This window comes from Thamnophis elegans, chromosome 2, assembly GCF_009769535.1.
Source record: "Thamnophis elegans isolate rThaEle1 chromosome 2, rThaEle1.pri, whole genome shotgun sequence".
Lineage (NCBI taxonomy): Eukaryota > Metazoa > Chordata > Lepidosauria > Squamata > Colubridae > Thamnophis > Thamnophis elegans.
This window is the reverse complement of record NC_045542.1, coordinates 152665677-152693653: the sequence shown is the minus strand read 5'-3', so window position 1 is coordinate 152693653 and position 27977 is coordinate 152665677. Positions and strand designations below refer to the sequence as shown.

Below are 27977 nucleotides of genomic sequence, written 5' to 3'. Positions count from 1 at the left end.
CTAGAAGATCTCCAAGGTCCCCTTCCAACTCTGCTATTCTATTCTATTCTATTCTATTCTATTCTATTCTATTCCTATTCCTATTCCTATTCCTATTCCTATTCCTATTCCTATTCCTATTCTATTCCTATTCCTATTCCTATTCTATTCCTATTCCTATTCCTATTCCTATTCCTATTCTATTCTATTCTATTCCTATTCTATTCTATTCTAGGTAGTCCTTAACTTACCAGTTTGTTTAGTGATGGTTCAAAGTTACAATGGAACTGAAAAAAAATGACTTATGACCGTTTTTCATACTTACAACCATTGCAACATTCCCATGGTCATGTGATTCAGATCATGGCAACCGACTCGTATTTATGATGGTTGCAGTGTCCTGGGACCATGTCATCCCCTTCTGCGAACTTCTGACAACTAAAGTCAATGGGGAAGCCAAATTCACTTAACAACCGCCTCACTGGCTTAACAACTACAGTGATTCACTTAACAACTGTGGCAAGAAAGGTCGTAAATGGGGCAAAACTCACTTAATAACTCTCTCACTTGCCAACAAAAATTTTGGCCGCAATTGTGGTTGTAAGTCGAGGACTACCTGAAGACTTTTTTTTTTAATCCCTCTTGCCATGAAGACACAAAACTTTTATGAAGTGAGTGGAGACATTCCGGAAGCAACAAATCCACACGAAATCACCCTCTGAATTTTGGGAAGCTTACTACAGTGCAGTCTAGTGACAGGCATATAAGGTAAAGGTAAAGTTTCCCCTGGCACATATGTGCTAGTCATTCCTGACTCTAGGGGGCAGTGCTCATTTCCGTTTCAAAGCCGAGGAGCTAGCACCGTCCGAAGACATCTCCGTGGTCATGTGGCCAATATGACTAAACACCGAAAGCGCACAAACGCTGTTACCTTCCCACCAAAGGTGGTTTCTATTTTTTTAATTGCATTTTTACGTGCTTTCGAACTGCTCGGTTGGCAGAAGCTGGGACAAGTAACGGGAGCTCACTCCATTATGCGGTGCTAGGGATTCAAACTGCTGATCTGTCAATCTTTCTGATTGACAAGCTCATCATCTTAGCCACTGAGCCACCACATTCCTAGGGATAGGAATAGCAAGATTGCTATCTAAATACCTGATTCCCTATAGTTGTTGAAAATTATGCATTAGTCTCTGGTTAATGAGTGCTTAAAAATCTGATCTGCAGATGCTGCCCTTGAATAGCTATTTAACACAGAGAGAATGATATTTAATAATGAGCCTCTTTATATAGATTTTTATGCTCTATTTTTCCCAGTAATGGTTATTATTCTTTGGTTTGAGAATACTTGTGCGGTTGGGGGCTTTATACTGTATTATAACACTAAACCATCAGAAGGAAAAAAATAAAATAAGAACATGTGTATGAGGATAGCTATTAGCTATAACAGCTTTTGTTAACCTCACTCCCGGTAGTCCTCGACTTATGACCATAATTGAGCCCGACGTTTCTGTTGCTTATCGGGACAAGTGAATTTTGCCCATTGTATGGCTTTCCTTGCCACGGTTGTTAAGTGAAAGGATGGAGCTGTTAAGTTAATAACATGGTTGTTAAGTGAATCTGGCTTCACCTGTTGACGTTGCAGAAGGTCGCAAAAGGAGATCACGTGGCCGGGGTGGGGGGGACGGGACACTGCAACTGTCGTAAATATGAGTCAGTTACCAAGTGTCTGATGGTTGTAAAAAGGCAGGGGAAAAAGGTCATGAGATGCTTTTTTTTAGTGTTGTTGTAACTTTGAACAGTCACTGAATGAACTGTTATAAGTCAAGGACAACCTTTAGTTATGTTTGGCTACAATGATCGCCAACTATAGCCCAAATCACTGTGGGATGGGAATGATGGGAGGTATAGTTCAATCCAGAGAAGGAAGATTTTCTTCTAGCTCTGCTATGCATTAATGCCAACGAGGGAACATTCTCAGCGATTCCTAGATCGTAGCCAAAGCATGTCCCCTTCAAGGAAGTCATAACAGTGTATTATAGGATCCGGAGCCCTAAATGAATAGAATAGAGTAACAGAGTTGGAAGGGACCTTGGAGGTCTTCTAATCCAACCTCCTACTTAGGCAGGAAACCATGTATAAGTGATGGCTAACCTTTTTCTCCTTTTTCGCCCACACCCATAACTCCATGCTTCCTGCCCCACTGTGCATGTGTGCACAGTGGTGTTCCCCCACCGCTGTGTATGCGCGTGACACCCCCCGCACTCCCCCACGCATGCGTGCAACAACCCCCCCCCCCCCATGTGTCCTGTTTTGGGCCTAGCAGGCCTCCCTGAAGCCTCTTGGGATGAAAAACAGGGCGTAGGGGGTGTACCGCACGACTTGCGCTCCTACCACCACCACCACCGTGCATGTACATGCGACCGCCCCCCCACGCATGCACACACATCTCTGGAATGCACAGCAGAGACTCCAAAATCAGCTGGCCGGCGGGAGGCATGCACGCCTGTGCTGTGGAGCTGAGCTGGGCGACTGCTTGCGTGACGGCAGAGAGGACTCCATGTGCCACCTGTGGCACGCTGCCATCATGGTCCTATACCATTTCAGACAAATGGCTATGCAATCTCTTCTTAAAAACTTCCAGAGTTGGAGTATTCACAACTGCTGGAGGCAAGTTGTTCTGCTGGTTAATTGTTCTCACTGTCAGAAAACAATTAAATGATTCCATTCCTCACTTCCAGGCTCATCATGCAGATCCCTAAGGATTAAAGCTCACATCACATCCGGACCTGAAAACAAATACTGTATTTTTTGGAGTATAAGACACACCATAGTATAAGATGCACCAAGACTTTGGTAAATTAAAGGTAAATTAAAAAAATATTTTTGCACTCTGCAAATCTCCCAAAAACGGGCACTTTTTTGTCAAAAAAGGGGGCATGCATAGCCTTTAGGAGGCTTGTAGAGTGCACCCGGGAGCTGGGGGGGGGGGGCAAAAACAAGCAAAAAACAGTCCAATCTTCGCTCATTTTTGCCCTCCCAAGCCTCCAGGAGCACTTTGGAAGCCTCCTAAAGGCTATGCATGGCCATTTTTGCAAAGGGGGCGGGGTTTCTGGAGGCCAAAAATGCTGTATTCAATGTATAAGATGCACCCAGATTTTCACCCTCTTTTGTTTGAGGGAAAAAAGTGCGTCTTATACTCCAAAAAATACGGTAATTCATAAAGCGACATATCAATTGGCCATCAGTCCTGTTCCTAGGAATACGGAAGTCTCTGAACCTTGATCTAAAGAGGATGCCAGGTGGATAATATCCTGCCAAATAAGCCAGTTTATCAGAATTCAGCCACTCCAATCACCGCTCTGCTCTGCTGTATGCTGGACTGTTCCTTCTACTAATTTGGACTTCTTTCCGTGTCCCACAGGATTTCTGAGAAAGCTGGATTCTGAGGAAAACAGGATTAAACTCATTTGGCAAGGGCCGGACAATTGTTACGAACATGCCTGCTATTTACATTTTTGCCTACGCTCTCTACCAGTTGGAATTCTGGGAATCAGCCTTAATGATTATTATTATTAGGAAGCGGGCTGTGCTGGTGTCAAGAATCCATCTGAAATAAACAAAGCTTCTCGGGACGTCTAACCCTCTCATTTTCAAACACCAGCCTGTGAAAAAGACAGCGGGAAATCTATAAAAAGCCTGCGGGTCAAACAATCCCTTTCAAAGGTCCTCTTGTGTAAACTTACATGGGTGTAGTAGCAGTTTTTCCAACGATTCTGCCCATTGATGGGCTTCCTCGGGAGTTGGCCTGAAAAGAGAATAAACATGAGTGACTGGAAAACAGATGTGACCAGATGAGAGATCTCTGCGCAAAGAATGCTAGCAAGAGTTATCCTACTGCAGGCAGACCTCGAGTTCATTTAGTGACTGTTCAAAATCGTCGCTGGGAAAAGTCACTTCTGACCATTTTTCACACTTATGGCCGTGTTAGCGCCCCAGTGGTCACGTGATCAAAATTCATGCTTCATGCTAGCAAGTTCTTTCAGCATCTTTCTGGAAATGATCTAGGGCCGTGATGGGAAACCTGTGGCACGGGTGCCAGAGGTGGCATGCAGAACCCTCTCTGTGTGCCATCGCCAGCTGTTTTTCTGGTTCCTGGGACACGCATGCGCACCGCCCAGCTGGTCTTTGGGTTTCCGGTCCTCCGGTGTGCACACATGCAGACATTCCAGTTTGGTCACTCGGTCCCAAAAAGGTTTGCCATCACTGATATAGGGTCTCCTGCTTGAGTAGGGGTTGGACTAGGAGACCTCCAAGGTCCCTTCCAACTATTCTGTTCTGTTCTATTGTTCTGTTCTGTTCTGTTCTGTTCTACCCTACCCCACCCTACCCTACTTCCCTTCCATTCTATTCTTTTACTCCTCCTTTTTCCTATCGTTGGTCAGCTGGAAGATAAGCAGAGTTTTTGATTTAACTTTCTGTGGCTGAAAGACTTTATGCTTCGGTCACAGTAACTTAAGCATCCACTCCATAGGTCTTCTTAGGGCCCTATCGGGTTCTTCTGCAGCCAAACATTCAGGTTATTTTGGACATCAAGAGGGGCGATCCGTGGATCAGGTGCAACCCGTACGTTCTCTTTTCTGGTAGACTTTGTGATCTCCAAATCATGACCCAGAAAACCTATTGCAAACTTTGAGAAGCAGTTGAACAATTTCTGGTCATTCTCCCCAAACAGGAAAATCAGGTAGAATGTCATTACTGTCCCCTCTAATAATGTCATGAATTTTCTGCCCTGTCTCTAGCCCTATAGCAATAAAGAGAATTTTTTTTGCGGGCCTCTGGATACAATAGTATTCAAATATCTGAAGGGCTGCCACAAAGAAGAGGGGGTCAAGCTATTCTCCAAAGCACCTGAGGGTAGAACAAGAAGCAATGGGTGGAAATCAATCAAGGAGAGAAGCAATTTAGAACTAAGGAAAATTTCCTGACAAGTAGAACAATTAATCAGTGGAACAACTTGCCTCCAGAAATTGTGAATTCTCCAACACTGGAAGTTTTTAAGAAGATGTCGTCTGAAGTGGCATCCTGCCTAAGGAGGGGGTTGGACTAGAAGGCCTCCAAAGTCCCTTCCAACTCTGCTATTATTATTATTATTATTAGTTGATAATCCGGCGTTGCCCAGTTATTTATTTATAGGGGAGAAATGTCCGGAGCAAATATAATTTCTAATGTTGGATTTTCCCTCTTAGCAGAGGGAGCCCCCTTGTGGAGTACTGTAAAGTCGTTACCATGGAAAGTCCACTGTGCTGTACAGTAGAAACCATTTTACAGCAGTACAGTAAAAGCCATTTTAAGGCACAATAGTCTGCATCTTAACAGAACACACAACCTGAGGGTGTTGGGGTATCTTACTCCACCACGGTATTTTTTTCCAGAGAGTACGTCATCTGTGTACCAAGTTTGGTTGAAATTGCTCAGGGTGTTCCAGAGTTATACTGGAACACACACACACACACATACATTTTTATATATTTAGATTATCAGGTTGCTGGTTCCTTTTGCCTTTGCTATAAGTGCTGACTGAATGAGGATCTGTTTTCTTCTTTGCAGCCCTTAGACTCACTGTGGATCTGGTGCTGCGAGGCTTCCACCTTCCACTGTGGATCTGGTGCTGAGAGGCTTCCACCTTCCAAGGTGGCGCAGTGGTTAAATGCAGCACTGCAGGCTACTGCTAGATCAGCAGTTCAGCGGTTCAAATCTCACCAGCTCAGGGTTGACTCAGCCTTCCATCCTTCCGAGGTGGGTAAAATGAGGACCCAGATTGTTGGGGGCAATATGCTGACTCTCTGTAAACCGCTTAGAGAGGGCTGAAAGCCCTATGAAGCGGTATATAAGTCTACAGCTATTGCTATTGCTATTGCTCACCTGTGGCCGTGAATGATGGGGAGTTTTAGTCCCACAATCTGGATGCTTGTGAAGTGGAGAAGGCTGACGTATCTCAGAATCTCCTCTAAAATGAGATGCATCCAGGAGACCATCTGCAGCCTCTAAAAGCTTCTTTCAACATGCTGGACATTCAAACCAGGTAATAGAATTACAGTAAATGTAGGCCCATTAGAATCATAATGTTGCCAGCTCATAAGCTATCTAGCTATCTCTCTCCGTCTATCTGTTTATCATCGCAAGGGCCTTCAACTTGCTGCCCTGAGGCTCTATGAGCTCTTGGCGAACTTTCAACAACAGCACTCCGCAAGGAATCTAGCTCTGGACAAAAAGCAATTTTCTCCCAGCCTCTCCGGGTCCTGGATATAAATAAATAAAGGGAAATAGATGGAGGCACAGCCTCTTTCGTGAGATGTCTCCTCTAAAAATCAGATTCCTCAGATAAAAAAAAACACATGAACATTTGGTTTGGTCTCCTATCAACAGACAGCAGTATATTTCCAAAATACATTTAACTAATCTAGTTAGAATAGAATAGAATAGAATAGAATAGAATAGAATAGAATAGAATAGAATAGAATAGAATAGAATAGAATAGAATAGCAGAGTTGGAAGGGACCTTGGAGGTCTTCCAGTCCAACCCCCTGCTTAGGCAGGAAACCCTACATCACTTCAGACAAATGGTTATCCAACCTTTTCTTGAAAACTTCCAGTGTTGGAGCATTCACAACTTCTGGAGGTCAGTTGTTCCACTGATTAATTGTTCCAACTGTCAGGAAATTTCTCCTAAGTTCTAGATCAATAATAGCAAACCTTTGCGCTATGGCATGGCTATGTGTGCTCACCGCCATAATTTAATGCCCTCCCATGCCATGCCCCTACGCATGCGCGCGTGACCTCCACTCCACCATGCATCTGCGCACTGCTTTCTTGGAGCCCGGGGAAGGTGAAAATCCCCCCCCCAAGGTCAGAAATGGCCCATTTTCCAACTCCCAGTGGGCCCAGAAGGTCCGTTTTCACCCTCCTCAGGCTCAAGAGGCTTTCTAGGAGCATGGGGAGGGTGAAAACGGCCTCTCCAACCCTCCCGGAGGCCGGAAGTTCACTTTCAGAAACGTGAAAAGTTTCCAACATAGTTATCTTTATACAGTGTTTCCCCCAAAATAAGACAGGGTCTTATTTTCTTTTCACACCCCAAAATAAGCATCTGACCTTATTTTGGGGGAGGTCTTATTATTTTTGAGGTTCAGGAGGCAGCGAGTGTAGTCACCTCATGGCTGCTGCTGTGTTGCAATATTTTGGGGTAGGGATTATTTTCGGGGGAGGGCTTATTTTAGTGCATGCGCTCAAAAGCCCAATTGGGCTTGTTATCTGGGGAGGTCTTATTTTCAGGGAAATGGTATGTTTATTGCAGCTTGTTCCCAACCACGATCCCTCGGTTCCCATTCCCAGTTGGGAAATCTGGTTTAAAGTGAGGTTACCTTAGAGACTGGAGGTCCTGATTTCCTGAGCTCCACAACCTTAGGAAATTCTTTTTGTTCTTCTTTCTAAGAAACAGAAATGAAATATGGGAAATCAGGGATATAGTCAATGCATTAATTAATTCAGGCACGAAAGCTAAATGATAGGGGGAAGTCAAGGGAGATGGGTATGAATTCATGACCAGCTTGGAAAAAGGGCCTTCAAGGTTGGCTTTAGCCGATGTCCCCATCTATCCCCAGCCCCAAACCCCATTGAAAGAGACCCAAAGGAGCTTTTCAAAAGGCAACTGGACTTCCTTGTATTTTTCCCCCTTGCAAATGTTTTGTTTCTTATCCAAGAAGCTTCTTCACTTCTTGGATGAGAAGTGAAACCATTTTCAAGGGCACCCTCCCTCCAAGAAAGTCCAGTTGACTTTTGAAAAGCACTGTTGGGACAATCATGAACTAGATCAGGTGTCCGAGTACGCACAGTATGAAAACTATTTTGAGAGCAAAATACAGTACACAGAGGTTTTGTATTTCAAACAGTGGTTTATATACAAGACTTATATATATACATACATATATTAGGCAAATACCAGGCAAGCAATCAATCTTTCACTCTACACGGGGAACCACAATGGAGATAGAACACGAGGAGAGAGACACACAAAGAGAGGGATACATGAGGAGGGAGAGACGCCCTCGCATGGCCTCCCTTATATATACAGCTTCTTAAAGTGGCAGTAACCCTGCTGTCTCATCTTCATGTCGTTTAGAGCCTTACAGCAGCTGGTCAGCTATTAAATCGTCATTACCCTGACATCAGGGATGGGAAATCTTGGCCCCTTTATGACTTGTGAATTTCAACTCCCAGAATTCTTGAGCCAGCCATGCTCTGGGAGTTGAAGTCCACAATGGTTGAAGTCCACAGGTCATAAAGGGACCATTGTTCCCAACCTCTGGCCTAGAGGATTCAGAATTTCCATCCTTGTGGCTGTTAGCCGTTCAGCCAGATCATCAGCCATTCAGTCATATCCAACCCTCCATAGCCATTAAAAAAGAGTTACACATTTGTGTATCAATCCTCAGTTGTTCCTCAGGGGCCTGTGACATATAACAAAGATTAGCCACAGAAGATTAGATGATGGGAATGGCCTTTCCTATCTGTCAGGTTTTATTATGCTAGCAGATATTGACTTAGTAATTTAACTACTTTCTCTTTATTAGAAGCCACAAAGATGATAACCTGAATGACATTTATTTGTCTGAGTGTTTGATTTATGTAACATTTATCTAAGGGCAAGTACAGGGCTTCTATGTTATCCAAAGAGCTTTGGTTTTGTTTTCCTAAAGCAACTTAAGATATGTAGAGTTTACACGTCAATATCCAGGAATCACAGGTCAGATTGGAAAAGCCCAAACACACACATCTAATATGGCTCCACATTGTTGCGATTGTTCTTTTAACGCACTGGCAGCAGTGAAAGATTAATGGGGAAAAAATCCACACACAGAGCTGTAGATGCATTGTCTGCAGGTGTATACAGGTACAGGTAGGTTCCGCTTGCACATATGTGCTAGTCATTTCTGACTATAGAGGGCGTTGCTCATCTCTGTTTCAAATCTGAAGAGCCAGCGCTGTCCGAAGACGTCTCCATGGTCATGTGGCCGGCATGACTAAACACCAAAGGCGCATGGAATGCTGTTACCTTCCCACCAAAGGTGGTTCCTATTTTTCTACTTGCATTTTTACGTGCTTTCGAACTGCTAGGTTGGCAGAAGCTGGGACATGTAACGGGAGCTCACTCCATTATGTGGAACTAGGGATTCGAACCACCGAACTGCCGATCTTTCTGATCGACAAGCTCAGTGTCTTGGCCACTGAGCCACCATGTCCCTATACACAAGTATATGCATGCATAATTTCCTATTTTTAAAAAAGCAGAATGGGAGGAATGAGGTTTTTCTTAGCAATGGGGAATGGTGGTCCTACGGTGGAGTAAGCCATCCTTCTGTCGCAATCTCAAATAAAGTACTGTGTGGTGAAATGACTCCTCTGAGATATCTTCTATATCAGGAGGATTAACATTAGATATCCCAGGGCTGTTAGGAGATGGAGAGATAAACACTCATTTATCAAGCTGAAGGAAAATCTGCACTGAGGCCATTCACGGCAGTAAGAAATGAGATATATTTACATTATCTTTCTGCCCTTCCCTCCCAGAAAAAAAAAATATTCCAGCTACTTTATCTAGATCAACCTTTCCTCAACTGCTGAAGTCCAGGTTGTTTGAACGATAATTCCCTTCAACCACATTAATGGTCATTTCTGGCATAATTTGGTTGGAGTAGAGAAGATGGTTTTGCTTTTCACCCAGGTTTACAATCAGGTTATAGCTTGGCCAGAACTGATGATTTTTGTTTTACAGATACAGAATTTGCAACTTGGAAGCTCAGAGTATCTACAGATATTCACCAGGCTAGGGACACTGGAAGTTCTAGATCTACCTTAGGCCCAAAGCCAATTGGGTGACCTTGGGCCATTCCCTCTCTCTTAGCCCTAGGGAAAACTAATGTTGAAATTTTGCCAAGAAAATTGCAGGGATTTTTCAAGAGAGTAGTGAAAAGTGAAAAAAAACTTGCATGTAGAGTGCATATGGAGCGGGAGGGAGAGAGGCAGAGTTGGTATTCAGCCGGTTCAGACCAGTTCGCCCGAACCAGTAGTAGAGGCTCTATGCCGTCCTATTTAGGCATGTTTCCAAGTCGTGCGCATGCATTCAAGCCGTGGGCGCGATCAAAGCGCAGGCATGAAAGGCTGAGTGCGCATGTGCTCCCGTTGATGAACCGGTAAGGAAAGTAAGTGAATACCACCCTGGGAGGGAAAGAGAGAAAGAGAGAAAGAGAGAAAGAGAGAAAGGAAGGAAGGAAGGAAGGAAGGAAGGAAGGAAGGAAGGAAGGAAGGAAGGAAGGAAACATGCCGAGGAAGAAGACATAGTTTTAAAGGCTATTTTGAGATTTATAGCTTGAAATCCAGCAATTAATGCTTCAGTGACACTCACCGGGGATGTTTTTGCTTCTGCTGTGTGTTGTGATGGCTGCCATCGCAGTCTGACCCGATGTCCGATTCCACACTGGAGGCTAGTGACTGAAACACAGAGACACAAAAAACCAAGATTTGAACCTAAAGGGCATCTCACAGCCAACTCCCAAGGCTACAGGATCCAGGCTGCAGATATCCGGAGGACCAATAGGTGGGAACAGAGATTGTGTTTCCATGTCTTGCTGCTGCCCTCTAGTGGCTATTCAGAGGCCTACAGTCCAGATCGGTTAGTCTAAAATGCCGACCACAGAGCTCCAAGGCACCTGCTGAAGTCAGTGTCTGATTTATCAAGACCCAAGCCGAGGTAATTTGTAAGTTGACACCATCTTTAGGCTTTTCCAAGTCTTTAGAGGAAGATGGCTCTTTGCAATAAATCAGGGAAAGCAAATACTTTCACCCACCCACTCCCCTTCCTTGTCTTCCTTTTATGTGTGTCGTTTTAAATAGTTAGTCTAATGGCAGGATCTGTCTCTATTTATCTTTACTTATCTAGCAGAAATGCAGGACATGCTTGCTTTAAATAAATAAACCCTTAAGAGAGATAGCCACAGTACTACTCAATTAATAATAAACCGCTGTCACAAGCAAACTTCAGGCTTTGTTCAGATTTTCCAGATCTTGAAAACACACAAAAGTGGGTTCAGAACAATGGCTGCCCAAGTGCAGAGCTGGCTGAAGGACAGAGAAACTCCCATGCCTCCCTCCAACCCTACAGAGACACCTTGAAATGAAATGCTTTCAATAATACCAATGGAAAATTCTCTCCAATCAGCAGGATTTCTCAACCTTGGCCCCTTGAGGTTGGGTGGACTTCAACACCCAGAATTCCTCAGCCAGCCACGACCTGCTCAAAAGCTATTTGTAACCTGATTTCAGAGTTACGGGCGGGTGGCACACAAACCGCAGGCCACATGATCACATTTTGGACTCTTGGCAACTAGTTCACCTTTACAGCCATTTGAGGCACTCCGAAGTCGCATGACTATGATTTTCAATTGGGGGGGGGGGTGTTGGCCGGTTTCCAGCATTTATTTCTGATTTCGAACAAAAAAACGCATATTGGGTAAAATGGAGTCATGTAACAACCACAGCATGTATGACCGTCACCAAAAAAAGTCATAAAATCCGGTCACATGGTGACTCGCTTAATGACCACGACAACTGAGAACCGTGATTACTGGCTCAATGACAACTGTAAGTTGAGGATTACCTACCTATACTGGGAAATCAAACGTATTTGCTCATCTACCCTGTTTTCCTGAAAAGAAGACCTCCCTGGATAATAAGCCCAATCATGCTTTTGAGCTCATGCACTAAAATATGCCCTCCTCCAAAAATAAGCCCTCCGTGAAAATATTGTAACGCAGCAGCAGCCATGAGGTGACCACGCTCACTGCCTCCTGCAGCTCAAAAATAATAAGACCTCCCTGAAAATAAGGCCAAGTGCTTATTTCAGGGGTCAAAAGAAAATAAGATCCTGTATTATTTTGAGGGGGAAATGGTACTAAAAACATATAGAGAAGTAGGCATTCATATCTTGCTGATCTCCATATGAAAAATTATTTTGGATGAGATTCTTTTTCAAACGTTCTGCATAAGAGCTCTTTCAGCAGGTGACCCAAATGTATATGTTCAGAATTTGCATTTAGTGCTCATTTGTGATAATTCACACATAGCCGGCTTCCCCTGAAATTTACTGAGAATCACATGGGTTATAAGCAGGGTGGGGGGGCTGCTCCAGGTTTGCCCAGATTCGGGCAATCCTCTAGCAAAGATTCTGCACAGTTCGGTGAACCCCCAAATCCCATTCCTGGATGGGCCCTCTTCTCCCTCCCCTCCCAGGAGTCTCCATGCGGCCTATTTTGGATGCCAGGCAACTGCAGGGCCCGCGCAGAGGCTCAGGGAGGATGAAAAGTGCCGCCTCTCTGGAGGCTCCGGAAGACTAGAAATGGCCCCGTTTCTGGCCTCAAGGGAGCTCCAGAGCCTGTGGGTGGCTGTTTTTGCCCTCCCGGAAGCACGAGGAAAGCCTCCAGAGCCCAGGGAGGGTGAAAATGTCCCCCCCCCCCGACCGCTGTGGTGCAGGAAGTTGACTAGGCCACACCCACCATGGCCACGCCTACCCAGCAACCTGGCAGAGAACTCATCGCTAAAATTTTTGAAGCCTACCCTGGTTATAAGCTTTTCACAAGCTTTTTTCTTGAGACCTCCTTATGTTTCATTCCAGATCAGAGGTGGGCAACTACAGACGGTCTGTGAACATATTTTTGATCAAATTTGCTGAAAACTGCATCATTTCCTGCCACTGTCAGGTGAGAAACATGAACCTTAACTTGTAAACATCCTATTAGCTTAGGGAATGAAAAGCACAGAACAAATCTTTTCCCCTTGCCCCAAAATCTCCTCTGAGAAAAAGCTGGTCCCTACCCACTTTTTCCATGCATACAATGCATTGTCCCAAGGGTGCTTTTTCAAGAGACAACTGGACTTCCTTGTTTTTCTCTGAAGACTTTGCATTTCTCATCCAAAAAGCTTCAGCTCTGACTGGATGTTGGGGAATGGGAGGATTTATAGAGCGGTGAGGGATACGACATCATCCATCTCCAGTCAACAACACAGTCCTTTCAACAGTTCCAAGAAGGCACCACACCCATTTGCACTATCCAGGTGACCCCTGAGGACATAGATAAACCTCCAGGTGGTCTCATCGTCTCTCTAAAAGGATGCAAATGACCAACTGTCTGCAAGGAGTATCAATCCTTCCATTCCCCACCATCCAGTCATAGCTGATGAAGCTTCTTGGATGAGAAGTGAAACATCTTCAAAGAAAAGCAAGAAAGTCCAGTTGCCTTTGGAACAACTATGACCTGGTTGACTAACCAGGCCATAAAGGTAAAGGTAAAGGTAAAGGTTCCCCTCGCACATATGTGCTACTCATTCCTGACTCTAGGGGGCGATGCTCATCTCTGTTTCAAAGCTGAAGAGCCAGCGCTGTCCGAAGACGGTCTCCATGATCATGTGGCCGGCATGACTAAACGGCAAAGGAACATGGAACGCTGTTACCTTCCCACCAAAGGGGGTCCCTATTTTTCTACTTGCATTTTTTACATGCTTTCGAACTACTAGGCTGGCAGAAGCTGGGACAAGTAACAGGAGCTCACTCCGTTACGCAGCACTAGGGATTTGAACCGCCGAACTGCCAACCTTTCTGACCGACAAGCTCTGCATCTTAGCCACTGAGCCATCACGTCTTATATCTAGATCTAGCCATACAATACATTAATTTTCAGAAAGCCACACCAATCAAGGAATCTCAGTCCTGCTTGGGGGGGGGGGGCATAGAAATTTGTGCCAATCCATTCATGTTAGCAATGTTAATCACTGCAATCTTAGAATAACAGAGCTGGAGGTTTTCTAATCCAACCCCCTGCTTAGACAGGACACCCCACACCACTTCTTCTGCTCTCCCACACTCTTTTAGAGAAACTCAGCTTTCTAAATCTTGCAGAGAATCCCACCTTGGATCGAGAGTTTGCAAATCAAGATGAAAAGCAATATTGCAACACTTTCCCTTTGACAAGAAATCACGACCCACAGGCCAACTTAAGGAAAAAGATAGCAGCGTTCCAACATTTGAGGTGCTGCCATAAAGAGGAGAGGGCTCAACCTATTTTCCAAAGCATCTGAAGCAAGGCAAGAAGCAATGTATGGAAACTAACCAAAGAGGGAAGCAACCTAGAACTAAGAAGTAATTTCCTGATAGTGAGAACAATTAACCAACAGAATGACTTGCCTTCACAAAGTGTAGGTGCTGCATCACTGGGGGCTTTTAAAAAGAGACTGGATAGTCATATGTCTGAAATGGTATAGGGTATAAGGTATTGAGCAGGGGGTGGGACTAGAAGACCTCCAAGGTCCCTTCCAACTCTTTTATTCTGTTAATATCCAGCTGGGAACTTACTTTATAGGGAAAAAAATGGCTCAATCTTTTCCTTAGATTGGTCAGTGGTCAGATAGTTAAGGAACCAATTTAGACTGGGTTCATTCTGAGATATGAGTTGTGTTATAAGTGACTTAGGTCTACTCTGAGTAAGACCGAAGCATCCCGACTTTTATTCTTGCAGTTATGGGAAAATAGCATTCGAACTTTGTACCTCTGGCAACACGGTGCCAGAGGTGGTATTCAGCCAGTTCTGACAGGTTCTAGAGAACCGGTAGCGGAAATTTTGAGTAGTTCGGAGAACCGGCAAATAGGCTGGCTGCGCCCCCGCTGCCTCCCAGCTGATCTTCTTTTGCTGCCCTGAACAGGAGAACGGAGCTGGAAAGCAGATTAGTGGGGTGAGGTGGGGGGAAATGGGGATTTTGCAGTAACCTTCCCTCAGAAGTGGGGAGGGAATGGAGAATTTGCAGTATCCTTCCCCTGTCACGCCCACAAAGCCATGCCCACAGAACCAGTAGTAAAAGTTTTGAATCCCACCACTGCATGGTCTCTCTCTCTCTCTCTCTCTCTCTCTCTCTCTGTCACACACACACACACACACACACACACACACACACACACACACACAGGCTTCAGTTAGCAACAGTGATAGAAAGGGACTGTGGTGCTTCACAAAGGACTGGCCATGGTAGCCATACAGCAAATGACACTACAAAATGGGGCCGAGAACCATAGAGTCCCAGGGGCAGAATTGCTCCTCCACTTACATGATCCCCCCACAGCTTGAAAATGATGGCTTTCAATTAGAGAGTTTTCATTTGGGACCTGAAAGCTCAAAGCTCTGCATGATAGGAAATTATGCAATCCATTTTTTTCTCTCTGCTCTGGGACCACACCTGTTTTTCCTTTAGAGGATGTTTTTTTTTCCCATCGGCATCTCCTGGGGTAAGTGTTTTCAGGAAGGCAAAACCTAAGTCTCATTCCTTTTGTAGTGCATTAATATTGCATGCATGTACAAAGGCAGGGCTAAAAACATACTGCCATGGCTACCATCTTCTTGCCTTTTTGGATCCCCAGAAGAAAAGAATAACACAGAAATCAGGGTAGACTTGTGAGTAAAGTCGCAGGTGGAAGGTGATTGGCCCCTCCCATAGGAAATAAAAGAGGAGTGAAAGGGAAATGGGCTTTTGCAGGAAACAATTCCTTCGGTCGGTTGTTAAGATTCATTTGAGGAGTGTGAAGATCTGTCCGTGAATCTCAGAGACTCTGTGCCAAGTCTTTCCTTGCACAGCTCCTCATTTGGAAAATATTTACATGGCAGCTTTCCAAGCTAGATAAGGTCTCTAGTCATAAATATTCATTTGAAAGGCTGTTTGCCAGACCTTGTTGAATGTAAATGAGAGGAATTCACCTTTGTTTAATAAAAGGGATTTTGTCGGGACCAGGACTCTGCCTCCTGCTTTTTGGGGAAGCCTAGGTCAGAATAGTGATGTGGTGCATGTGGCTCGCACAAAAAAGACACATTTGCCTGAAAGTACCCTGTGAAGTTGCCACCTTCAACAACTTCAGGAATGCTCTCTGCAACCTCAAATTACCTTTGTCTCTTTTCCAGGTCCTTGGTACTCTCTGAGCTTGGTTGTTTTCTTGCTGACTTTTTATTACTCAACTAGGTAACAGCATCTGTGCTAGCCTGGGACACCACATCTCGACTCTAATTCTTCTTTATTGGTACCACATACAGGCATCAAACGAAGGCATACAAATGGGAAAGTGAACACTGATAATGTTACCTAATGTGGGTAATGAAATGTCAGCAAGAAAATAAGCAAATTGAGGGAGCACCAAGGACATTTCAACCCTGAATTAACCAATTCCAAAGGTGGTTTTTTCCCCCAAGAGGCAACTGGACTTTCTGGGTTGTTTTTTTTAATAGAATAACAGAGTTGGACGGGACCTTGGAGGTCTTCTAGTCCAACTCCCTGCTTAGGCAGGAAACCCTACAACACTTCAGACAAATCGTTATCCAACCTCTTCTTTAAAATGTGTTGGGGCATTCACAACTTCTGGAGGCAAGTTGTCTCACTGATTAATTGTTTTAACTGTCAGGAAATTTCTTCTTAGTTCTAGGTTGCTTCTCTCCTTGATTAGTTTCCACCCATTGCTTCTTGTTCTACCCTCAGGTGCCTTGGAGAATAGTTTGACTCCCTCTTCAACCCCTGAGATATCAGAACGCTGCTATCATGTTCACCCCTAGTCCTTCTTTTCATTCAACTAGACATACCCAGTTCCTGCAACTATTCTTTATATGTTTTAGCCTCCATGTTTTAGCTTTTTCTTTGAAGACGTTTCGCTTCTCATCCAAGAAGCTTCTTCAGATCAGAGCCAGAAAGTCCAGTTGCCTCTTGGGGAAAAAAAGCACCTTTGGGGAAACCATGACCTGGATGACTGAGAATCTCCATAGATCTGAGCTACAAATATTCTCCTTGACTGACATCTATGCAGCAAATTTTCTTTGCTATGAATGTTTGAGGGACACGGCCATTTTGGCTGATGAAGATGCTGCTGGAGGGGAACCATTTTGCCCTACAGCATTTCAGCTTCTTGTTTATTTATTTATTTTGAACTAAAACGTTGCTTTGAAAGAAAACCAGGTGGGGGGAGGGAGGCTGGAGAATGGAAAGAGAAGGCATCCCCCCAGTTTCTCTGAGTAATTCACTCGCCTCTGTGGGGAAAACCTCAGAGCTCTGAATCCCAGGCCCTCGACCATAACCTTTCCTTGATCATTCATTATGAGCTGTTTAATCTTAACAAGATACATTTTTCACAGCAGCAAATTCCAGAAATTAAAACCAGTGGGAATAAAGACACTCGGATGTTTAGACAAGCAAACTAAAAAAAAAAATATGGATAGGCAAATAAAAAAAGATTCGGGCTTGTGTTTTCGGGGGGTGGAAGAGGAGAAAGAAAGAATTGGTAAGATGTCCCAAAGGTGCTCTTTTTTTTCAGGAGGCGATTGGACTTTCTTGTTTTTTTTCTTTGAGACATTTCTCTTCTCATCCAAGAAGCTTCTTCAACCCTGACAGGATAGTGGGGAATGAAAGGATTTGTGTTCCTTGCAGACAGCTAGTCATCCTGTCAGAGCTGAAGAAGCTTCTTGGATGAGAAGCGAAACGGCTTCAAAGAGAAAAAATAAGAATGTCCAGTTGCCTCTTGAAAAAGCAGATTTGGGAAGGCCAGGATTGTGAAACACTGTTCGAGGCAGATCCAAAGGACCTTCCCTCCTTTTCATAGAATGAGACAAATGACCTGGTTCAGACATTGCACTCCTGAAAAGGCGCCTTTGGGACAACCATGGCCTGGATGACTGAGAATCTCTACAGACTTTGAGCTACACAATGTGGGATGGATACCCCTTTGAATGGTGTGGGAGTAGGAGCGGATTTCCAGAGGACATAATTGCAGACTACAGGAACCGTTTGCATCACTCAGGTGACCCTGAGGACACAGATCAACCTCCAAGTGCTTAAATGACCCTCTAAAACAGGGGTCGGCAACCTTAAACACTCAAAGGGCCACAAAAGTCCTTAACGGAAGCCCCTCCATTCAATTCTGGAGCAGACCGGAAGTCTGGTTCCCCCATCATAGAGTCTCCTCCTAGCATGGCATCCTTTTTCCTGTCCTGACCGGAAGTCTGGTTCCCCATCATAGAGTCTCCTCCTAGCATGGCATCCTTTTTCCTGTGCTGACCAGAAGTCTGGTTCCCCCATCATAGAGTCTCCTCCTAGCATGGCATCCTTTTTCCTGTCCTGACCGGAAGTCTGGTTCCCCATTATAGAGTCCCCTCCTAGTGCGGCATCCTTTTTCCTCTCCCTGTCCTAACTGAAAGCCCTATCAATTGTGGTGCGACAGCAGAGGGACGGAAGAGCCACATGCAGCTTCAGAGCCACGGGTTGCTGACCCTTGCTCTAAAAGGATGCAATGTCAGACCTGCAGCCATCTTTTCTTTTGGCTCTTTGGCTGCCACACTTTCTATTATTCCACTATGCATTTTCTATTGTGAGAAAATGGGAGGGGGGGATTGTACGGCGTTAGATGCCATGTAGCCATAGCAAAATTCTTTCTAGAAAGCCAAGGTCATCCTTTATCTTTGCACCTCTGCACCTGACTGGAACTGGATGGGTGAAAGCTGTCAGGGTGGCAGTAGAAGATTGGAGCATGTGATGGACTTGTGGGTGTGTGGGGGCAAGATCTTTCAGATTCGGGTTTTCCCAGATGTGCCAATATGGCTCTCTTAATAAATTGGAACTTTGAGCAATACTTTGCCTTGGACTCTGATTTACTTTTGGATGCTATTTGGGCCCCTCACATGCAAATGACCAGCTGTCGGCAAGGAAGATAAATCCTAACATTCTCCACCATCCTGTCAGAGCTGAAGAAGCTTCTTGGATGAGAAGCGAAACATCTTCAAAGAAAAAAACAAGAAAGTCCAGTTGCCTCCTGAAAAAAAAGCACCTTGGGGACAACCATGACCTGGATGACTGAGAATCTCTACACACGATTAGTAAGACGGTTAGTAAGAAAGCATTAAAACATTCCACTGACTTTGTTTGACCCTCCAAAGAAATTCCTCAGATGTTGCTTTGCTGCTGCCACTTTCTCGCAGAGTTGTCGCTCTTTCCTCAAAGATTTGGGGGACGGCAAGCTCCACCCACTTCCTGTTTTGTCCCCTTCCTCAGTTCCCTTTGGGCATGGTACCCCTTGTTGATCTAAGCGTCCCTCGCTTCGGGAGCGCCAGAACCCTCCCGGGTCTTGGAGTGGGAGCTGAGGACAGTTGACCACTTCGGTGTCATCTAAACGAATGCTTGGGGTGCAAGGTTTCTCCTGCTTTTCACAGTTGTTCCTTGGCTCCGGATCCTCACAGCTCTGATGTTGCTTCCGAAGGGTGCTCCGTTGCCATGGCAGGAAGTCACAATCTAGGAGACAACCCTCCGAGCCGCACTTCTGGAGGGGACTCAACATCTAGGTGGAGGAGAACAACATGTTAGTACAGTACATATTCCTTGGAGGTAATGGAATGTCCACATTGGAAGGGATATTGGAGGACTTCTAGATAGGGGTGAGTTGCTACAGGTTCACCTGGGTTCGGGCGAACCTGTATCTAACATTTTGGCCAGTTCGGAGAACCTCCAAATCCCAACCCCTACTTGGCCACGCCCACCCCACCCCACCCCTTCCCTCCCCTCCCAGGAGTCCCCATGCGGCCCATTTTGGATGCGAGGTAAGTGCAGGGCCTATGCAGAGGCTTGGAGAAGGGGAAAAAATGGCCTCCTGGAAGTTCCAGAAGGTTCTGGAGGCCTCCGGAGCCCAGGGGAGGCAGTTTTCACCCTCCCAGAGGCTCCAGGAAAGCCACTGGAGCCTGTGGAAGATGAATAGCCCGCCACCCCACCCCACCATGGTACAAGGGGCTAACTAGGCCATACCACCATGGTCACACCCACCCAGCAACTGGGCAGAGAACCTGTTGCTCAAATTTTTGAAGCCCACCCCTGCTTCTCGTCCACACACACACACACACACACACCATTCCAGCAGAAAACTCTGTCTGCAAAAAAGGGGTACACACTTCCCCTGGGTGTTCAAGATGACCCACTGGGGACGTGGGGAAAACATTAGAATGTCTACTTCTATTTATCGGGGATGAAAAAATAAACAAGAAATCTGTGAGGTTGCTAACAGCTGGCACAGATTATACAGAATGCAGAAAATGTCATGCTGTATGGGCGTTTTCTGTAGATTAAAAATAAGTAAGAATTTAAACTAGATTATTATTTAAAGCGCAAAATATACAAAAAGCGATATGTTCGGGGGGGGTGTCTCTTTTATAATGTAAATACATTAATGTAGTACTAGACATATACAATAATTTATAAGCAGAATAACAGAGTTGGCAGGAACCCTGGAGCTACTCTAGTCCAATCCCCAGCTCAAGCAGGAAGCCCTATACCCGTAGTGGGGAACCTATGGCACATGTGTCACAGGTAGCATGCAGAGCTCTCTCTGTGGACACATGAGCCGTCGCCCAGCTCAGCTCCACCGTCCATGCGTGCGCACCTCCCACCAGGCAGCTGATTTTTGAGTCTCTGCCGCACATGCTTCCCCTCACCCCATTTTTGGTGCCAGGAGGCTTCAGTGAGGCCTGCTAGGCCCAAAACGGGGCACGGGGGGGGGGGAGGTTTGTGCATATGCGCGATGAGAGCACTGGGATCATGGTGAGCGCTGGGGAGGGTGTCATGTGTGCATGCGCAGGGCCGCATTGCATTATGAGTGTGGGCACTCACACGACCGCGATTTCGGCACACAAGGAGAAAAAGGTTAACCATCGCTCCCCTATTCCATTTTGAACAAATGATTGTCTAGTCCCTTCTTAAAAGCCTCCAGTGTTGGAGGCACCCACAAGTTGTTCCACTGGTTAATTATTCTCACTGTCTGGAAATTTCTCCTCAGTTCTAGGTTGTTTCTCTCTTTGATTAGTTTCCAGTCACTGCCCTCAGGTGTGTTTGGGGTATAGGTAGAGCCGAGGTGGCACAGTGGTTAAATGCAGCACTGCAGGCTACTTCAGCTGACTGCAGTTCGTCTGTTCAAATCTCACCGGCTCAGGGTTGACTCAGCCTTCCATCCTTCCGAGATGGGTAAAATGAGGACCCGGATTGTTGTTGGGGGCAATATGCTGACTCTGTAAACCGCTTAGAGAGGGCTGAAAGCCCTATAAAGCGGTATATAAGTCTAACTGCTATTTCTATTGCTATTCTTCTCTGTGGCAGCCCCTTAGATGTTGGAACACTGCCCTCATGTCACTCCAGTCCTGGTGGAAATGTTCCTCTTGAGACTGTCAACTTGGCTCATGATTCACTAAATAAGAATCCAGAGCAGCCAGTCCTCATATAAGTGCAAGGGTTATGGAATTCCCTGTTTGCTTATTTGTGCCTGAGCCTCAGAAGCTTCCAGTACTTGCTAATGACATATCTGTTTACCCAGATCCTTGGTATTGGCATTGTGGCTTGTTTTTATCTAGCTGTGTCCCTGCTTGCACTTAACCATGGCACAAACACCTCCCTGTTTGTAATATCCCTGTTCTGCCTTTGGCGGTTGTGCCTTCACCTTTTGATTGACTCATGAAGGAGAAAGACTCCTCTTAGCTGCGCAGGTGCTGAAGTGGCATTTCTCTCCTTATTCCAACACTATGCACAGGCAGCCTCAAAGGGTATCGAATGGGCCCAAACTTCGTCTATCATTATTTACTAATTTTTTAGGGGAAAAAATTGTTTTAATTGAAGAAAAACACAAAAAAAGAATCATCCTTCATTACATCTTGTAGAAAGCATGTTGATTGGTTACAGATAACGTTCGTGCATTTCTTCCACAGTCATTACCTATAGTTCATATTAGATTATACAGTTTAAATCAAAAATCTTTGCATATCTTACTATTAATGTACCACAATTCTCATTTGAGTACAATTATTTGAACATGCTTTCACCTCAAATCATTCATACTTAAAGACACAAGCACACAATGGCATTCATTAGCTATTTCAAAAAAAACCTCCAATAACATTACACCTTTATAGCATCTTTTAAGTAAAACTCAATTAATAAAGTTTCTAAACCTTCCCCCCCCTTTTTTCCAACTCACTGTTTAGAATTTATATCCAAGTTACTTTTGCCAATACCATAGCATGTATATATTGTTAAACAATGACCGTTAACATTTCCTTGTTGTTATTATAAATGGCTAAAAATCATTTGCTATTTATGCCCCATCTCCTCTCATAAGACCCCCACCCCCCCAAAAAAACCTAACACCTTTATAACAAGATCTAAATAAAAATTTGTTAATAAAATTTATAGGTCTTTTTCCCAAGTCACAATTTACAATTTATATCGTTTATTAGATTGCCAATGTATGCATATATCCATTATCATTTCATTATTGTTATTATTATTATTATTATTATTATTAATAATAATAATAAATTGTTAGCAAATAAACATTTGATAACAACCTAAGACAATCTAAGAGTTACAAAATTCCTACTTATTAATCACCAAAATCAACTAATTTTTTTATTATCAATAATAATAGTGGATCCTCCTTCTCCCGTCTATCATTATTTTGAAGGGAAGTCAAGTGACTGCTAATGACTGAGAATAGAAATAACAGAGGCACGAAAAGGACTGACAACAGGGAGAGCCAGTTTTGTGTTGGCTAGTTCTCATTCTAGAGGAGGGGGAGACGATCTGGGCGCCCGTAGAGACTGGCTACTTTGTGTGGCTGATTGCAAATGCCACCACCATAGCCCTTCCAGACGCCCTCCTCCTCCCTCCTCCCCCTGTGGCTCAGCTTTCGTATTAACATTATCATTGCCTTCTACAGAGCCATTTGCTGAGAGCCATTTGGCTCTGCCTGAACTCGCACTCTAACAGCTGCGCAATCTATCCTTTCTTTCTTTCTTCTCTCCCTCCTTTTCTCTCTTTGTATGGGATATGCATGCGATATGTATGTAATTGAGTGAATGATCCCACTTTTTATTGCCATTATTGTTGTACTTCTGTGTTTTTAATTATTACGTGGGGACTGCCTGGGTGAGTGAATGAGTATGTTTGATTCGGAGGACCTGCCGAGGAATGCGGGGGTCATTGGGGTGGTCGGGGGGACTATGGACACAGGAGTGGGCCGGAGCATCACGGTCATAACAGGGAGGGGCAGATATGGCGGGGACTTTAGGGCTGGCCATTACCGGGGAAGGAGGGCTCGCTACATTGCAGAGATCCCTCCTTCCAGTCCTATGAGTCCCACTCCAAGGCCAGATGGCGCGAGTAATCAGGACCCTGGTCTCAGGCTGTTGTCGCTAAATGCCAGGTCTGTAGTTCATAAGGCTCCCCTCGTCCGGGACTTAATTTTAGACGAGAGGGCAGACCTGGCATGTATTACTGAAACCTGGCTGGGCCCGGAGGGAGGAGTCCCCCTCGTAGAGATGTGCCCAGAAGGCTTTCAGGTGCTCCATCAGCCGAGAGCTCAGGGAAGGGGTGGGGGTGTGGCTATTGTTATCCGAGAGTCTTTAGTACCTCGTAGGATCCCTGCTCCGGAGCTTGTCGGGTGTGAGTCCCTGCTGTGAAGTTGGACCTCAAGGGTCAAGTGGGTTTGCTGTTAACGTACCTGCCTCCCAACAGCGTTGCAGCAGCCCTCCCCTCGCTCCTCGAGTCGGTAGCCGAGCTGGCAATTGAGTTCCCCAGGCTTATGGTCCTGGGGGATTTCAATCTGCCTTCGCTCGGTGAACACTCTGATGGAGCGCAGGAGTTCATGGCTTCCATGACAGCCATGGGCTTGACCCAAGTAATTCGGGGCCCAACCCACTCGGCGGGTCACATGCTCGACCTCGTATTTCTCTCAGAGCAGTGGACATGTGATCTTGGTCTGAGGGGTAGTGAGATCGTACCCCTGTCATGGTCAGACCACTACCTACTGAGGCTTGACTTTCGGAGACCAAACCCCCACTGTAGGGAGGAGGAACCGACCAGGTGGTTCCGCCCCAGGCGACTTATGGACCCTTTGAGGTTCCAGACGGAGCTTGGGGTTATTCCTGATACCCTCGCCCACAGTCTGGCGGAGACTCTGGTTGCTGCCTGGAACTCGGCAGCGACGGAGTCTCTTAACCGGATTGCGCCACTACGGCCGCTCCGAGGCAGTGGATCCAGGAGGCCCCCTTGGTTTACTGAGGAACTCCGGGAGAGGAAGCGCCGGAAGAGACGCCTAGAGCACTTATGGAGATCCAATAAATCCGAATCGAACCGAGCACTTTTAACATCTTGCATCAAGGAATACATCAGGGCAATCAGGACGTCGAAAAGAACCTATATTGCCACCTTGATTGCCTCTGCTGAGTCACGCCCAGCCACGTGACTAAATAGGAGGGATACGGGGGAGCCTTTGCAGGGTAGGGCTGAGGACTACGTCCAGTTCCTAGTGGACAAAGATGCTCGGTTTCGGTCGGACTTGGACTCCAATTTCGCAGATCCAGCCGAGGCACAGGGGGATAATCTGGTAGGCCATCGCTGGGTTGAGTTTCAAGCAGTTGCCCCTGAGGACGTGGACAAGGCCATGAGAGCTGTGAGTGCCTCCACATGTGTACTGGACCCGTGCCCCTCCTGGCTGGTTGCTAACAGCAGGGAGGTGACACGGGGCTGAATCCAGGCGGTTCTTACCGCCTCCCTTCGGGAGGGGGTCTTTCCCCCTGCTCTTAAGGCGGCGGTGGTGAGACCCCTCCTGAAGAAACCATCCTGGGATCCAGCCGTTCTTAACAACTACCGTCCAGTCTCCAACCTCCCCTTTGTGGGGAAGGTTGTTGAGAAGGTGGTGGCCTTTCAGCTCCAGCGGTCCTTGGAGGAAGCTAGTTACATGGACCCATTCCAGTCTGGCTTCAGGCCTGGCTACAGCACAGAAACCGCTTTGGTCGCATTGACCGATGACCTCTGGAGAGCCAGGGATGGAGGCCACGCCTCCATCCTGGTTCTCCTTGACCTCTCAGCGGCTTTCGATACCATCGACCATGGTATCCTTCTGCGACGACTGCGGGAGGTGGGGGTGGGAGGCACTGTTTTGCGGTGGTTCTCCTCTTACCTCTCGGACAGGTCGCAGTCGGTGTTAGTTGGAGGGCAGAGATCGACCCCTAGGCCCCTAACATATGGGGTGCCGCAGGGTTCGGTCTTGTCCCCCCTACTTTTTAACATCTACATGAAAACGCTGGGCGAGATCATTCGGCGGCACGGGATAAAATACCACCAGTATGCGGATGATACTCAGTTGTATCTGTCCGCCCCGTGCCAACTCAATGAAGCGGTGGACGTGATGAACCAGGGCCTTAAAGCTGTTAGGGACTGGATGCGGGCTAACAAGCTTGTGCTCAACCCAGATAAGACCGAGTGGCTGTTGTGTTTCCCTCCCACTAATTCGGCAAGTATTCCATCTCTCAGGCTGGGGGGTCAAATATTACGCCCCTCAGACAGGGTCCGCAACTTGGGAGTCCTCCTGGACCCACAGCTGACTTTTGAACACCATTTGTCAGCTGTGACCAGGGGGGCATTTGCCCAGGTTCGCCTGGTGCACCAGGTGCGCCCCTACCTGAACCGGGAGGCTCTCACAACAGTCACTCGTGCCCTTGTGACATCTAGGCTGGAGTACTGCAATGTGCTCTACATGGGGCTGCCCTTGAAGAGTATCCGGCGACTTCAGCTAGTCCAGAATGCGGCCGCGCGAGCGATTGTGGGTGCACCTCGCTTCACCCACATAACACCTATCCTCCGCGAGCTGCACTGGCTTCCGGTCAATCTCCGGGTACGCTTCAAGGTGCTACTTATCACCTTCAAAGCCCTTCATGGTAGTGGATCTGGGTACTTGAGAGACCGCCTACTGCCAATTACCTCCACCCGACCAATTAGATCCCAAAGATTAGGCCTCCTCTGAGTCCCATCTGCCGGTCAATGTCGACTGGCAACTACGCGGAGGAGAGCCTTCTCGGTGGCAGCTCCGACCCTATGGAACGATCTCCCCGTGGAGATTCGTACCCTCACCACCCTCCAGACCTTCCGCACAGCCCTTAAAAACTGGCTATCCTGTCAGGCCTGGGATTAAAGACTGTAACCCACCCGAATAGTATGAATGTCGTGCTTTTAATGATGTATTGTCTTATGTGTCAATTGTTTGTTTCCCTCCCTTTTCGAGTTGTAAGCCGCCCTGAGTCCTCCCAGGGAAAAGGGCGGCATATAAATAAATTACTCTAAACTCTCTAAACTCTAAACTCAAGGCTGGACAGAGGGAGACATTATTCATGGTACTGTTGCCCTTTCTGCACAATTGTTCCAAGTGAGGGTGTTTTTTGAATTGAATGATTCATTTTCAACTTCTGCCCTCCAAGTTTCAACTTTTACCTTCCAAGTTTCAACTTTTACCCTCCAAGTTTCAACTTCTACCCTCCAAGTTTCAACTTTTACCCTCCAAGTTTCAACTTTTACCCTCCAAGTTTCAACTTTTACCCTCCAAGTTTCAACTTCCTCAAAACGGCGCTATAGGACACTGCACACCAAAACAACTAGACACGAGGACAATTTCCCCTCCGAATGCCATCACTCTGCTAAACAACTAATTCCCACAACACTGTCAAATTATTTACTAAGACTGAATTGGTATTATTCTTCTCTTCCTTCCTAGTATCTATCTCTCCACACTTATGACTATAACCATGTTGCTTGTATCTCTCAATTTATATTGTTTTTAATTTCTTTCCTAGTATGATTTGATAGCTTATTAATAACCTTGACTATCACTAAGTGTTGTATCTTTTTATTCTTGATGAATGTATTCTATTTTATTTTTCTTTGTGTACAGAGAGCATATGCACCAAACGCAAATTCCATGTGTGTCCAATCATACTTGGCCAATAAAGAATTATGTTCTGTTCTGTTCTATTATTCTATTCTATTCTATTCCATTCTATTCCATTCCATTCCATTTTTCTATTCTATTCTATCCATTCTCCCTGTTTTTAAATCTTAATTAAAGGTATTCAGAATTGTTAAAAGGATGAAAAATTCAGGAAAATATTTTTCGGAACAAATATATCAGCAAGAGGTCCTTGTTGCTCTTTGAGCTTGGTTCTTTTCTCACAGAGGTTTCATCTGGACCAGCCCCAATGACGTTACCTAGTTGGGTCATGGAACTTCTGCAAGAAAACACCCAAGCGCAGAGAGCACCAAGGACCCCTCATTTCAACCCTGAGCTACAAATATTCTCCTTTAAATATATCGATGCCATTTTGCTTAAACCGACGGAGGAAAACCACAACCTCGAACAAGCAGCGCTTCTATTCTGCAAGGTTTGATAACAAATAACAGGCCACTGGTCTTCTGAACCTCTAGATCCCTTAGGCCAGCAGCTAACAGAGCGTGTAGTCCAGGGGTATCAAACTCAAAGCCTGGGGGCTTGATCCGGCCCGCAGGGTGCTTAGATCTCACTCTGGAAACAGCGAAGAACCGGCCCGCGGTGCCTCTGGCAGCGAAAACAGAGCTTGCGCGGGTTATGTGCGGCTCCCCCGAGCTCCATTTTCACTGGCAGAGGGTTGCAGGAGGCCGTCGCAGCCGAAAATGGAGCTCGGGAGCCCGTTTTCGCTGGCAGAGCACTTGGGCCACCACAGGCACCCCCGACACAATGTGATGTCGAACTGGCCATGCCCACCTTGGCCACACCCCCTCTCCCTCCCCCCGAGATCAAACACAACCCTGATGTAGCCCTCAATGAAATTGAGTTTGATACCCTTGGCGTAGTTAGTCTTGCCTGACCTTGAAAAAGCTAAACAAGGTCAGATCTGGTTGGTACTTCGATGGGATACTACCAGTCATTTCTAGAGCTGGAGGCTACACACAGGAAAACCGAAAAACAATCCACCAAATGCAGCAGCAAGGCACTTCCATGCAGTCACCAAAAAAAACCTATGCCAACTATAAGT

General features: G+C 45.8%; 1 protein-coding gene across 3 annotated transcripts in view; it reads right to left on the bottom strand.

Moving 5' to 3' along the window:
• LOC116503705 (regulator of G-protein signaling 18-like) overlaps nt 1-27977 on the bottom strand; it is a 46399-nt gene that overhangs the window by 4142 nt on the left and 14280 nt on the right. For all 3 annotated transcript variants that reach the window (XM_032210275.1, XM_032210277.1, XM_032210276.1), the window contains exons 2-5: nt 19022-19438; nt 10442-10527; nt 7401-7466; nt 3726-3787 (exon numbers count right to left, since the gene is read on the bottom strand). In XM_032210275.1, the coding sequence (XP_032066166.1) occupies nt 3726-3787; nt 7401-7466; nt 10442-10527; nt 19022-19438 (631 nt within the window). The remainder of the gene's footprint in view (nt 1-3725; nt 3788-7400; nt 7467-10441; nt 10528-19021; nt 19439-27977) is intronic.